This window comes from Helianthus annuus, chromosome 12 (genome assembly GCF_002127325.2).
Source record: "Helianthus annuus cultivar XRQ/B chromosome 12, HanXRQr2.0-SUNRISE, whole genome shotgun sequence".
NCBI lineage: Eukaryota > Viridiplantae > Streptophyta > Magnoliopsida > Asterales > Asteraceae > Helianthus > Helianthus annuus.
Window position 1 is genome coordinate 156007540 of NC_035444.2, and position 13408 is coordinate 156020947.

At 38.4% G+C, this 13408-nt stretch overlaps 3 protein-coding genes and 1 pseudogene across 5 annotated transcripts; 1 reads left to right on the forward strand and 3 right to left on the reverse strand.

Moving 5' to 3' along the window:
* Positions 1-904: 904 nt before the first annotated feature.
* LOC118484669 (protein FAR-RED ELONGATED HYPOCOTYL 3-like) lies at positions 905-3090 on the reverse strand. The gene is made up of 3 exons (XM_035980462.1): positions 2914-3090; positions 1662-2719; positions 905-1596 (listed from the first exon to the last, which is right to left on the reverse strand). Exons 2-3 carry the CDS (start codon positions 2356-2358, stop codon positions 1154-1156), a joined length of 1140 nt encoding a protein of 379 aa, XP_035836355.1. The 5' UTR covers positions 2359-2719; positions 2914-3090; the 3' UTR covers positions 905-1153.
* Positions 3091-7905: 4815 nt separating this feature from the next.
* LOC110893569 lies at positions 7906-9291 on the reverse strand (annotated as a pseudogene).
* LOC110895991 lies at positions 8660-11062 on the reverse strand. 2 transcript variants are annotated; one of them, XM_035980464.1, is made up of 4 exons: positions 10492-11062; positions 10306-10381; positions 10155-10226; positions 8660-9302 (listed from the first exon to the last, which is right to left on the reverse strand). In XM_035980464.1, exons 1-4 carry the CDS (start codon positions 10720-10722, stop codon positions 9292-9294), a joined length of 390 nt encoding a protein of 129 aa, XP_035836357.1. In that variant the 5' UTR covers positions 10723-11062; the 3' UTR covers positions 8660-9291. The 2 variants fall into 2 exon arrangements, with proteins under 2 accessions (XP_035836357.1, XP_035836356.1); XM_035980463.1 differs by having other exon boundaries at positions 8660-9305; positions 10492-11061.
* Positions 11063-11386: 324 nt separating this feature from the next.
* LOC110895992 (F-box protein SKP2A) lies at positions 11387-12830 on the forward strand. 2 transcript variants are annotated; one of them, XR_002567559.2, is made up of 3 exons: positions 11387-11994; positions 12115-12162; positions 12249-12830. XR_002567559.2 is itself a non-coding variant. In XM_022143388.2 (3 exons), the coding sequence occupies exons 1-3, from the start codon at positions 11941-11943 to the stop codon at positions 12690-12692; spliced, it is 534 nt and encodes a 177-aa protein (XP_021999080.1). In that variant the 5' UTR covers positions 11396-11940; the 3' UTR covers positions 12693-12830. The 2 variants fall into 2 exon arrangements, 1 of the variants encoding a protein (XP_021999080.1); XM_022143388.2 differs by having other exon boundaries at positions 11396-11994; positions 12127-12162.
* Positions 12831-13408: the final 578 nt, after the last annotated feature.

The following is a 13408-nucleotide window of genomic DNA, read 5'->3' on the forward strand; positions in this document are numbered from 1 at the left end:
GTATCCCATCGAGCAATCGGATTATGAAGATTACTACCAGCTGAAGACATAAGTGATACACCCATTACTGTTTAAGTCAACTAAAGACGGTCAAACTTATAAATTATATCACTATATGTTATAGAAAGTACGTAACTCACAAGCACGTTGGCATTTTGTGATGTAGTTTAGAGCGAGATTTTCCCTTTCTTCACATTTAATTGCAATTTCATCAGCACCAAAAGTGAAATACACACTGAAGTTTTTTTTTGGCTCAAACTATCCGGACACCGCCTGCGCCTATTTTCACACTTTTTCAAACCTAGACGCCTCGTATAGCTCTATACGAGGCGTACATGCACTGAATTCGATGGGGTCTCAGATGGTGTCAGGCACGTTGTTTAAGGAACCCTATACGCATGGTATAGGGCTATACGAGGCGTCCATGTTTGGTTTTTTTTTTTGGCTGAAATAAGGGGTGTTTTGGTGGGTTTGGGTATGGTTTTTTGGATAGTTTTTGAAGATGTGTTTTTTTGTTGAAATTTTTTTTGGTTTTAAAAAAAGTTTTTTTTTCTTTTTTACACTATAAAAAGTTTTTGTTTTTTAAAAATTAACTATTTGCCTTTAAAAATCGTTCTTTTTTGGTTTTTAAAAAAGTTTTGTTTTTTTTTTTTTTTTTACACTATAAAAAGTTTAAAAAAGTTTTTGTTTTATATCAATTAAATCAACTATTTTAAAAATCGGCTCTTTAAATATATTATATTGATTAAATATTATATTGTTTTTAACATTTTACTTTTTTAAATATTATTCTTTCGATTAAAATTTTATTTCTTTCAAATATTGTATCCGTATTATATTCAGGGGGTTATATTGTTTCCGTATTACCTAAATTTAAGACAACAATCATTAAGTAACCGAATAACTGAAAACAAACATAAATATGACATATATAAGATAACTGTTTACATCCATAACAAAAATATATAAGATAAGTTTGTACATCCATAATAACAATAAAAACAACAACAGGTCTATGCATCCAAATCCGAATCTGAATCCTGATGCTGCTGCTGCGGCTGGTGCTCCTGATGTGGTGCTCGAACCGGTGGAAGCGGTATCGGGGGTAATCCCTCTCTCTCTCGTCTATCCTGCTCCGCCCGTACCAGCCAACCTACCAAATCGTCGAGCCTGTCAAGCCTGGCTCGTACATCCGGATGTAGCGCAGCCACATTTGGCAACCACATGATGAATTAAAGCGCTCCAAGACATCTAGCCTCCTAATTGCCTCTCCATGCAACAAGTCAAGGGCTTTGTGGGATACTTTTCCAAGTAGGTGTTGAAACATCGGGTGTTTGTGGTGTTTCATTGTTTTTTCGATGCTTTCTCGAAAAGTCTTCCTTATTTCACCGAACTGTGTCTCAACTATATCCCGGACACAACCAACTATACGGTCCAGCGAGCTCCTATCTTCGACGTATCTCTTTAAGTTGGCATGTTGGCTCTCAACTCTGTTTGTAGTACGATTACCAAAGTTGCGCCTCTTATCAGTCCACGCAAAGACAAACATCTCCTTATAGTCTTTTAGCCAGTTATCGTACACGTATTTGAAGACTCCTAAAAAGTAAAAATAATTTAATAAAATTTGCATAGGTGAGTCGTATGTTATTAGAAAAACTTACTAGAACGTTTGCACTCCACAAGTCGCTTTCGCATGTTGCGCAAGTGGTAGTCGTAGATGGGTATGGATGGAGACTCAATCAATGAACCCCAGAATGACATAAATTTCTTCCAGTCGTCGTCTGTGAAGGCACCCTTGCAGTGCTTCATAACATTCTGTTGTATGTGCCACCTGCAAAGAAGCCTGGAGGCGTCTGGAAATACTTTAGCACACGCGCCCATAAGGGCTAGGTCTCTATCCGTTAAAATCACACGTGGCTCCATACATTCATCCAACATTGCCTTAACCCTCTCAAGCACCCACACAAAGTTATCACCCCGTTCTTTACTAACAACGGCATGCGCGATAATAAACGATTTGTTGGTAGGCGTCATACCAACAATCTGGATAAAGGGCATATTGTATATGTTTGTCTTGTACGTTGCATCGATCATCATGACGTGGGGGAATGCACGCCACAAGACTCTCGAGTCCTGATGAAGAAAGAAGATCTCTGTTACGATCTCTGTTCCGGGTTCTTCCCGTGTCTCGTAAATAAAGTCGTTGTTCATCAGCACATTTTCTAGTGACTGCATGGGAGTCAATCCTTGTCTTTGTTCGGCTCTAATCTTCGCTACAACGTTTTGAACGTCTTTCTGAACATGAAACCTGTCGGGGTCCTGCTTCCTTATCGTTTGAAATATTTTGCGCGGCTCCATGTTTTGAGCTGTCAGCTGCTCGAATCAGTTTCATTTCGCTTGGAGTAAACCTTCGCACAAACGCGTGGGCCGACAGGTCCTCACAAAGTTCGTGATTATGTTCAATTGTTCCGTCTTTTATCTCCCAGGTTTCATACGGGTGGTTTCGAACAGCTAGCAGGTAAAACGGGCAACCGGTTTTTTTGCTTCCAGCTTTTCTAAGTGTTGCTGTACTCTAGTGCTCACCACCACGATCACATTCAAGCCATACCCTCCCGGTTCTTCCCCCGATTTTCTTTGATCGACGGGTGACAATAACGAAACCATCCGCATTTGCTATTTCTTATATCCGTTTCTTTAGTTCATCTAAGGAGTTGAAAACCTGTAACATCGACAATATTAATAATAATAATAATAATAATAATAATAATAATAATAATAATAATAATAATAATAATAATAATAATAATAATAATAATATAATAATAATAATATAATAATAATAATATAATAATAATAATAATAATAATAAAATAATAATAATAAAAATATTAATAATAAAATAGTAATTTATACCGTCTTTTTTAAGTACAGACTGTCCAGAATCGGAGGTGCTTCACCACCATATCTACCATATCCACCATAACCACCATATCCTCCAACGTCCGAATTGTTTTGATGAACATAAGGAGTGCCCGGGGAAATGAATTGCTGATGATCACCGTCTCCTCCGTATCCACCGTATCCCCCGTATCCACCGTATCCACCGTATCCACTGTCTCCTCCGTATCCACTGTCTCCTCCGTATCCACCGTCTACTCCGTATCCACGGTGTCCTCCGTATCCACCGTCTCCTCCGTATCCACCGTCTCCTCCGTATCCACCGTCTCCTCCGTATCCACCGTCTCCTCCGTATCCACCGTCTCCTCCGTATCCACTAGCATGGTATGAGTCATCTACAGGGGCTGTTTCATCAACAGGAGGATGCTTGTTCAAATCTAGAAACGGGCTGTTTTGTTTTCCTTGTATACTAGACACAACCTCCTCTTGCTCATTAGAATCGGGAACGCCAGACTCCTCCAAAATAGACAACCGTATCATCATTAGTAAATAATAAACTAAAACAACAAGCAATTAAAACATTTACGCTAATAACTGTTACCGGAACGCCTTCGTGCCCCCACTTTTCGCTAGAATACTGCCCGAAGATATAGTTGTCGTCCCAATATGATGACATTTCAACACTCCGGGATGATAATAACGCAAAGACAAATAAAAGAAGAAACAGAATGTGAGTGTTTGTTTGTTGAATGCTCGGATGTGGACCAAGAACGCACTGTAGGTTGCAATTTATGTGAGTTAAAGACGCCTCGTATAGGTCTTTACTCCCCGTATGCCTTTAAGTCATGTCGGACATAGTCTCATCATAGTCAAATCGGTCAGTCCAAGACGCCTCGTATAGACCTATACGAGGCGTCTAAATACCTTCGTATTGACCCTTCGTATAGGGCTAGACTCCCCGTATAAGTTGACTGATGTGACGTTGTACGAGGTGCAGAAGCTGTCGGGAAAAGCAAACCTATACGCCTCGTATAGGTCTATACGAGGCGTCTAGAAGGGTGTGGATTTAGGGGATAAGGTGTCTGAATATGTACACCCTTTTTTTTTTCTTCTACCAAACCCTAATTGACAATATTTGCAAGTTATCTAAAAAACTGAAAACGAAAATCATATGTGGGTATTGTTAGAAGTATAAACTTAATTATGTTTATGTTTATTATGAACTTTATTAATTCGAAATGTATTATGACTTATAAACCGAGAGATAAGCGGGTTGTATGTTCAAACGGTTTATGGCAGTTATTCCCGCCATAAACAACCGCCAAAACCTCTCATATATATATGTAATCTCCGGCATTATGGTCCGGTATCAAGACAGTTTCAATCTTAACCGAAATTGTCCACCAAATCTTTGTTCCTATTCCTGTTAATCATCTGCACATTATCAATACCAAGTATGTCTGTGAATCCAAAAGAATACGATGCTTCCGCTGATGTAAAAATGGATTTCCAACATAGTGGTATCAGAGCCAAGTCTGATAAACGTGCAGAAATCAAACCCAATTCAACCACTTTACCGTGCCAACACTGCACTGATGAACAAAATGAAAAAATCCGACGAATCCCTCGCACAAAACTCTGTTACTACTGTCATTCTCCAGGCCATCAAATTTACAATTGCAAAGTCAAAGAAAACGATGAAGTGACACAATTGTTGAAGCAGGCAATAAATTCTGGAACGAAAAGGCAAGAAGGAGATGTACACTGCAAGGATGAGATGATCGTTACAGGCACTGAAGGCGGATTATGGTCCGATATATGGTATGTAAATCCGACGTTTGATCATCACTTTAGTGGTAATCTGAATTTATTCAAGAGAGTGAAACATGTGATGGGGGTAGAAACAAAAACTGGGGTGAATAACTTCATGTTCATAAGAGGGGTAGGAAATGTAGAAATCAAAACTGGGAATGAAACAATGAGAATACATAGTGTATTCTACTCACCAGATCTAGAACGTAATGTTCTAAGTCTTGATCAATTAACCCTTCAAGGGTTTACTGTTAAGAAATCTGGTGACATGTGCAAGATTTACCCCATGTTTTCATCCCCGGTTGCAAATACTGTAAGTGAAGTTAGTGGGTTGTCAAAGGAAGAGGAATTAGGATTGTATGAAAAACGAAAATTGCAATCTCTGTGTTCCGTAGACGATGAATTCAAAGAAAACTACTTGAATTCATATTTTGAAACACTAAGTGTTTCAAATGAATACGAGAATGACTGGACCCGTATGATCATTAGAGCACTTGAATTTCATGAATTTACTGATTGTAAAACACTGCTCAACATGATTGATGATCGAGATTTCATATTCAAATATAAATATGATCTCGAAGTGAAGTTTGAAGAGATGGTGGGTTGGTTCTTAAAAGAAAAGATGGGTATAACGTCAAGATCAATTCCTCCTCTGTTAACTGATGGGAGAAAGATAAATTTGCTCGGGTTGTATGTGATGGTTGAGAGGGATGGAGGCTACCGAAGTGTGACTATTGATAACTTATGGCCGGCGATAGCGAAAGATTTAGGCTTTGAGTATCAAGACGGTGACTTTATAAGAGTCATATATGCCATGTATTTGGATGTCTTGATCTACTATTATAAGTTTAAATCTACTGAAGAAAGGGTGCAGATTAAAGAAATGATGGAAGAAGGTGAAACCTCAACGGCTGGCAAGGATAAAGAAAGAAGTAAGAGTGCAGATCCAACACCGGAGGATGCTGCTTCGGAGCACTATGCTCTATATGCCGGAAATAGCTGGGAAGGTTCATGGATTCTGCATAAGAAGCGTCGCCGGTTTGATTTTAATGAAGCAAAGAAAGCAGTGGATGAAGCGAATCGGAGTGTTCAAGCACATGCCTCCAAGTATAATTAAGTTTAGGGGGTTGTGTTAGAAGTATAAACTTAATTATGTTTATGTTTATTATGAACTTTATTAATTCGAAATGTATTATGACTTATAAACCGAGAGATAAGCGGGTTGTATGTTCAAACGGTTTATGGCAGTTATTCCCGCAATAAACAACCGCCAAAACCTCTCATATATATATGTAATCTCCGGCATTATGGTCCGGTATCAAGACAGTTTCAATCTTAACCGAAATTGTCCACCAAATCTTTGTTCCTATTCCTGTTAATCATCTGCACATTATCAATACCAAGTATGTCTGTGAATCCAAAAGAATACGATGCTTCCGCTGATGTAAAAATGGATTTCCAACAGGTATCACCTATCACCTGGGAAGTTTTAATATTTGACCCATTCGACCATTAAAGATAACATTTAACCCATATCGATCTATTTTTAAGTAAAAGTGTTAAAACCGTAATAGCAAAAAAAATAACAAAAAAATAAAATCTCAAACCTGGTCATTTTGCAATTCGGCATCATCATTCTTAAATATCAACTTTTCGGTATTCAGTAATTTTGTAGGGTGCTTTGGCAATAATTCTGATTCTCCTCTCTTCAGTTCTAACGAAAAGCTAGCGGGTATCTTGTATAAAAAAAATATTATAGTTAGTTTATTTACAAGACACACACGCATACAAAAATGATGTTTAATCTACCTACAGAAGCAGGATATGATATCTTGACTTCATAGCACGTCTTCGGTCTTAGCCCTTGAAGTTGGTAGATTCGGGACCCATTTTGTAACGGCATAGTTTCCTTCTTTAGTTCCTCACCAACATTCAAAATGTTTCCATAAGCCCTGTAAACATTTACAACATAAAAAACAAGAATTATGAGAAACCGTCTATGAATCATTAACAAATAATGCTGGCGTGAGTAGTGAACGAAGATGAGTTCAGTAAACGAGTATATTCAAAAAAGCCCATTTAGACCCATATCCATCACCACCACGGCTTCCAAATATCTCCGAATCCTTGTTAAGATCCAAACTGGTTCCTAATTTGATCGGTTATGGAAGAAAGTCAAGAGGGCATAGTTTAGGTAGTGGGGAACCCGCGCGTTGCAGCGGGGTCGTCAATACGGGATGGGAACATAATTCAAACCTTAAAGCGATTAAAAAAATCGTATACAAGTGTGTATATAAATAAAAGCACTCGTGCTTTGCTGCGGGGTAACACTCACCCACAGTGAGTGTTTGTGTCATACTGTTTGCACATTCTTAATAAATAAACACTATTTACGAATGCCTATTAGAAACTCCTCGTTAAGAACTTAGGGGGCGTTTGGTTCGCGGAATGATTTGGAATTGGAATTGGATTTTGTATAGGAATTAGAATTTGAAGGAATCGGATTTGGAATTTAAACATTCCAATTGGAATTGGAAATTGTTTGAATTGGAATCTAAATTCCATTTTTGTTGTGTTAGGTTGTCAAATGAATTGGAATCCATCACCCCTGGCACCCACAACCACCAGTTCGGGTCGAAACCGTTCGGATCGAAGTGGTTCGATTCGAAACGGTACTGGTCGAAACGGTTTGCGTCGAAACGGTACGGGTTGAAACATCACGGGTCGAAATGGTTTGATTCGAAACGGTTCAGGTCGAAACGGTTCGGTTCGAAACGGTACTGGTTGAAACGGTACGGGTCGAAACGGTTCGCGTCGAAACAGTTCGCGTCGAAACGGTTCGCGTCGAAACGGTTCGTTTTGAAACGGTACGCGTCGAAACCGTTCGCGTTGAAACGTTACGGGTCAAAACGATACGAGTCGAAACTGTTCGCGTCGAAACGGTACGGGTTGAAACGGTACGGGTTGAAACGGATGAAGATTCCAATGAATTTACTTAATTCCTTCACGTATAGGAAGGATTTTGAATTCCTTTAGTTAAAGGAATTTGAAGGAATTCATGCCTAATTCCAATTCCAATTCCAATTCCATTGTCAACCAAACACATGAAAATTGGAATTGGGATTCCAATTCCATCAAATTTTGTGAACCAAACATGTTAAGTGATGGAATTCAAATTACAATTCCCTTAAATTCTATCAAATTCCTACGAACCAAACGCCCCCTTACATAACAAAGATACTGCCTTAAAATTCCATATTGCAATTTAACTTTAACAAACCCTTTTTAAATCATAAGTGCAATGGCAATAGCCTACTATGTCAATAGCATCTGCTTCGATTAAACTAACAAGCTTCGGATTGACGATTTGAACGCATCTAGTAAGCTTACCGAGTTCTTCACGAGGCGTTTGTGTCATCATGTTGAGAAGACAGCCGCACGTCGTCCGCTCATCCGGAGTTATACCAAGTTCGATGATTCGGTCAAATGTTGTCACCACATCGTCTGTCCGGTCGGCTTTCCCGTAGCATTGGATTAGCGAGATTAAAACGTATATATTTGGCTGAAAAGCGGACTCCACCATTTCTTTCAACACGGCCTTTGCCTCTACGACCTTTACGCAGCACGAGAATATTGTGATCATCCATGAATACGTCTAGCTGTCGGGCTTACAATCCGTACACAACTTCATGTCGTCAAGTAACTCAACAGCTTCATCGACGAAGCCGATATCAGCACACATAGACAAAAGGGTGTTGTAAAGAACGTTATTCAAATTCATCCCTTTTGCTCTCATCTCTTTGTACACGATCATTGCGTAATCACCCTACCGCGCTTTACCGTATGCGCGAATAAGTAAAGCGTAAGTCGCCCAACCAGGCGTTAATTCACTACTCAGAAGTTGCTGATAAATCGACTTAACCTGCCACGGTCTCTTAGCTCTTCCCATAGCGTCTAACAACGTATTATAACACACCAAATTCGGTTTGACACCAAGCGCTTTCATCTCTTCAAAAACCGTCAAACACCCATCGAAATTCCGACTCGTCCAGTAAATTTTTATAATCATTGTGAACGTTACCGCATCAAGTCGCCACTTCTCGGTCCTCGAACGATCATACAACCTCAACGCCATATCCACATTCCCAACGCGTCCGTAACAATCAATCATCACCGCGTAAGTAACATCATCCGGCTCAACCCCAAACGCCGCCATTTTCTCAAACCACTCCACAGCCTTCCCGGGCAACGAGCGCAACCTCGAACACCCAATAATCATCGAAAACGTAACGTTATCTGGCGCAACACCTCTCTCAACCATTTCAGCAAATCTTTACTCTTCCTAAACACCTTCATAGTCACATTGTAAAGCACAACCTCCCTATTCAACTCACACCTATCCTGAAAATACTTTAACACAATCTGAGCCACTCGAGCATTTGACAACTTAATAATAACAACAACACCATCTTGCTCCACTAACTCACCCCCTAACTTACTATCTAACACCCAGAAAACATCCTCTTCAACGGGCAAACAAGAATTCAAAGCTTCTGCTACTTGAACAAGAGTGACTTGTTAACCTGTAGCTGCTGAACAGAGAAAACAAAATTACCCCTAATGCCTACATAGAACACCACTTTACCTTACTAAAATATACAAAGAAAAACCAGTAGCTACTACCAGCTTGGTTTTGAAAGGCGCGACTGAGGCACAAGGTCTTGCGTTCAGGCTACATAAGGCGAGTGATGTACATAAAGCACAGATGAGGCGCAATTTTTAGGCAAAAAATTGTCATAAGACATAGTTGAGGGGCGCGCCTCATGTTATATATTTTGTTAAAGTAGTTATGAAGACCCGTTTTTCAGTTAACAATGAAGAAAACGTTGAGTTGAATGGGGTGTATGATCAAAATATCTCCAATGAAAATCCAAGCAGGTTTGGGTCAACTGAGAAAATTCAACATGGTTCGAGTTGTGATGACCTGTAAACACTACTATGAGTGTTCATAAACCGCCAAAACCGGCCAAACAGCCAAGACCGAAGAGGCCAGTGTTAAATATATATTGTGTGGACATTGTTTGGTTTTAACAGTTTGACGGTTTGGTTTACGCTTTGGAGCTTGGAACTGGCCGTGTAAACTGAACCGACCATTTAGCATTTATGATTAATATTTTTTTTCATCTTTTATTATATTCATGATCAATGCTTAACATTTTTTAAAGTTAAATCCCAGATTATGCTTAACTTTTTTTTTTACTAAAACTGCTAAACCATCAAAACTAAACTGTAAAACCGTATAAACCAGCCAGTCCTGCCAACCTAATCAACCCGGCCAGTTAGGTTCTCCTGTTTTCCAAAACTTTTGTTAGCATTTCAACACTTTTCTTTTGTTAGAACCAGCTGTACTAAACTAAGAACATCTTTAGTTCGTGACATACCTTTAAGAGATCGAGTGTTGCTCGAGCAGAAACCGCATTTACAGCTTGTCCTTTCTGTTCTTGTGCATTCATCTAGTGTCATATTATTACATAACAATTAAAAAAAAAACAAAAATACTTGAAAAACCATCGAAAAATGTTGATAACCGACCTTTTACCTGTGCCTCCCGGGTCTTAAAAGTTTTCATCCAGTTCTTTAAGTCCCGAGTCATCTTCTCCAAGTTGCTCTACAAGTATGTCATGTGTCTTTATTTCATGTTTGTTTAAACAAATTCATAATTCACCCATTTGACCACCACCAATAACAAAAACAATATTAAAATCTAAAATCGCTTGCCTGATGATGAAAGAGCTTGAAGGCGCCAACATAGCAAGTGCATGATAACAGACAACAGTTTGGATACCCTAACCTGGAGGAGTTCTGTACCGGAAGAGGGAAGGGAAAAGTCGAATGATGTTTAAGAAGGTGGCGGTGGGATTCATCAGTTTCCTTTAATCGCTCCCACCCAGTTTCAATGATCATCAACGATTTAATTGCCATAACCAACCAAAGAATTGATTTCATCATTGGAAGATACGTAAAAAGTGAGTGGAAACTCAATTAATGAGGGCAAATTTGGGAGCAGGGATGAAAAATTAGGCATGACTGTTGGGATCACGTCTTAAAAATTGGCTGCGAAATTACATTTATTTATAGACATGGGAAATACCCCATTTGGGATTTTTAGTTTCAGTCAACCCTTCTGGAAACCCGTTATTGTTTTGTTCTCGAAGAGGGAAACGAATGGCTCATGTTCTTGCTAAGGCCACTCTCGGCCTCACTTATCCTGCGGAAGTTGATTCCCATAAGGCATTGTTCTTGAATTTGATCGTTATCTTGATTTTTATTGGTTGGGTTTTAATTGTTTACTATGCACATAAGGTGTTGTATGAAATGCTTATGATTTTGGATGGTGACTTTCTGACTAAAACGAATATCAAACATGTTGATTCTAAGAATACCCGCGAAGATCTTTTCCCAAACCCCTAAATTCGTCCCCCAAAAGACAAGAATTTAAAAAAAGTCAAACAATTATTTTATAAAAGTCAAAAATATCCCCCAATACAAATTACATGAGAACTTATATAGAGTTTTTATAATCAACTCAATGGACATAAATTAAAACAAAACTTAATGAACACTAAATGTGGATTTATTTCATTACATAATTGAGTCGACACTTGAAATTCCCGCATCAATAAACCCCTGAGTTTGTTTGTATCAACTTCTATGCTCTTAATCTATATCTATAGATCTATAGATAGATAGATAGATAGACCTTTATAAAGCATGTCCCATGTTTAGAAATGTAATTTCACCTACAATTTTTAAGATGGCATGTGAAGGGTTCATTCAAATCCTAAATTATTTGCCCTTTTCTTCCATTCTTGCCCTTGTTCACCCTACATCAGCGAACATAAGTATTGAAATTGGACTCCTCGCATCACTGAAATGTTGCATGATTGAGACTCTATCATCAGTTACAAATACTGAGTTTAATTCTTTAATTTTTATCATGGAGTGTGTAATCAATTTCATAATTGAATGCCCATTCAATTTTCGCATTGAATGCAATTGAAGACGTGGGTTGAATCCCATTTAACCCTTTCATCTATAGAATTCTAGAACCCTTCCTATGTATCACTTCTGTATCAGTGACTTGAACTGTCCATTATCAAGCACAAATCATCCGGTCTTTGAGATGCGTATTACTAGGGTTTAGAATGTTCACCTGGCCGGAAAATTATGCCACTGTTTCGTTGGCCACTGGTGCTGTTGCTTCCCTGTCGGTCTCACCAGGTATGCAAATATTAGGATTTTATTGTTTCAATTTCATGTTTTTTTGGTTTTAAATTGTATTTTTTTTACTTGTTGTTAATGTCATTATTTTATAAACGTGCTTCTTATAATCTTATTTAGGTTTCAATGTAGGTCAAAGAGATATGGGTGTCGCCACAAAACCTTGCGGTTTGATTTGCTTTTCTTGTTGTTCATATTGTTTATTCACTATTTATGTACTGAATTTTTGATTTTGAGTTCATTTCATTTTGTAGACGATACAGGGAAAACCTAATTTGATAGTTTCGCAACACATATGGTGTGGTTCTGGTTCATGTAGTGTAGTGGCTGGTAGGTTGTTTAAAGGATTACATTGCCTGCATCTAACATCTTTAGATCTATACTACTGTCGAAACATCACCGACCGAGCGATGTACGCGTTGGCACATATTCGAGTGAAAAACAGGAACCAAATGTGGGATGGGGTTAAAACCGGGGATGAGGATGAAAACAGGCTTATGAGTCTCAACATCAGTCAATGCACTGCTTTAACACCGCCAGCGGTTCAGGCTCTATGTGATTCATTTCCAGCGCTTCATACATGCCCGGGTAGGCGTTCACTTATCATAAGTGGTTGTTTGAATCCAAATTCAATTCCTTGTGCATGCGCTTTCCAAGCGCATCATGAGGTTAACACACTTACTCATCATGCTTATTGAAAATCAGGGGCGGTCAAGTGGTTAGATCGGTTTGGTTCTTCATGTTTTGAGTTTAGGTATTAGAACCAGTACCAGACATGTAATTGGACCCATGTAATTAGGAGAATGTGTAATTTTATCTTTCATTATTGTTTTTTATGCCCTCACAAATTTAGTTTTTTTTTTAAATTCTTTGAGACCAATCTGAATGTTGGTGTGTAGATTGCGAGTCGAAGGCTCAACCAGGAAACATATGTGTAGCTTCATTTGATTGGAGTTAACAAATAGTTGTTTTATTAACTTACAGTAGCCATTTTGATGCTCTATTTAGGGTAGAACAAGGGAATTTGTATTGGTAATAGACAACTAGAAACACACCATAATTTTTTTTGCAGTTAATACATATTATTTTGTTAGACTTCTGACATATGAGAATTGAAGTTTTATACCGACTATGCTTTAATAAATGACTTATTCATATACGGCGCACTATTTATATAAAAAACCTAAAAACAATTGGAACTAGATGTGACTCGTTACAGCTTATACAAGAACTTAACTGTTTTGATTGTTAAATCATGGGCCAAATTATGTCCGTCCCGCTGCAACGCACGGGTTCCCCACTAGTTAATTTTAAAAATCGAATTTGTGTGCTCCATTGATGTGTATTTATGTAGTGGATCTAATAATGTTTGCTGAGTTGATTGATATTTATGTTGTTGTTATCTTGTTCAAGT

What these genes read in the sequence shown, in the direction of transcription:
- LOC118484669 (XM_035980462.1), bottom strand. Translation starts at nt 2,358, where the DNA reads ATGGAGCCGCGCAAAATATTTCAAACGATAAGGAAGCAGGACCCCGAC. An exon ending in TGTGGAGTGCAAACGTTCTA is followed by an intron (nt 1,597 to 1,661) that starts GTAAGTTTTTCT and finishes TTTACTTTTTAG; the next exon opens with GAGTCTTCAAATACGTGTAC.
- LOC110895991 (XM_035980463.1), bottom strand. Translation starts at nt 10,722, where the DNA reads ATGATGAAATCAATTCTTTGGTTGGTTATGGCAATTAAATCGTTGATG. An exon ending in TCAAGCTCTTTCATCATCAG is followed by an intron (nt 10,382 to 10,491) that starts GCAAGCGATTTT and finishes ACATACTTGTAG; the next exon opens with AGCAACTTGGAGAAGATGAC. An exon ending in CCGGGAGGCACAGGTAAAAG is followed by an intron (nt 10,227 to 10,305) that starts GTCGGTTATCAA and finishes ATATGACACTAG; the next exon opens with ATGAATGCACAAGAACAGAA.
- LOC110895992 (XM_022143388.2), top strand. Translation starts at nt 11,941, where the DNA reads ATGCCACTGTTTCGTTGGCCACTGGTGCTGTTGCTTCCCTGTCGGTCT. An exon ending in TTCCCTGTCGGTCTCACCAG is followed by an intron (nt 11,995 to 12,126) that starts GTATGCAAATAT and finishes GTTTCAATGTAG; the next exon opens with GTCAAAGAGATATGGGTGTC. An exon ending in TGTCGCCACAAAACCTTGCG is followed by an intron (nt 12,163 to 12,248) that starts GTTTGATTTGCT and finishes TTCATTTTGTAG; the next exon opens with ACGATACAGGGAAAACCTAA.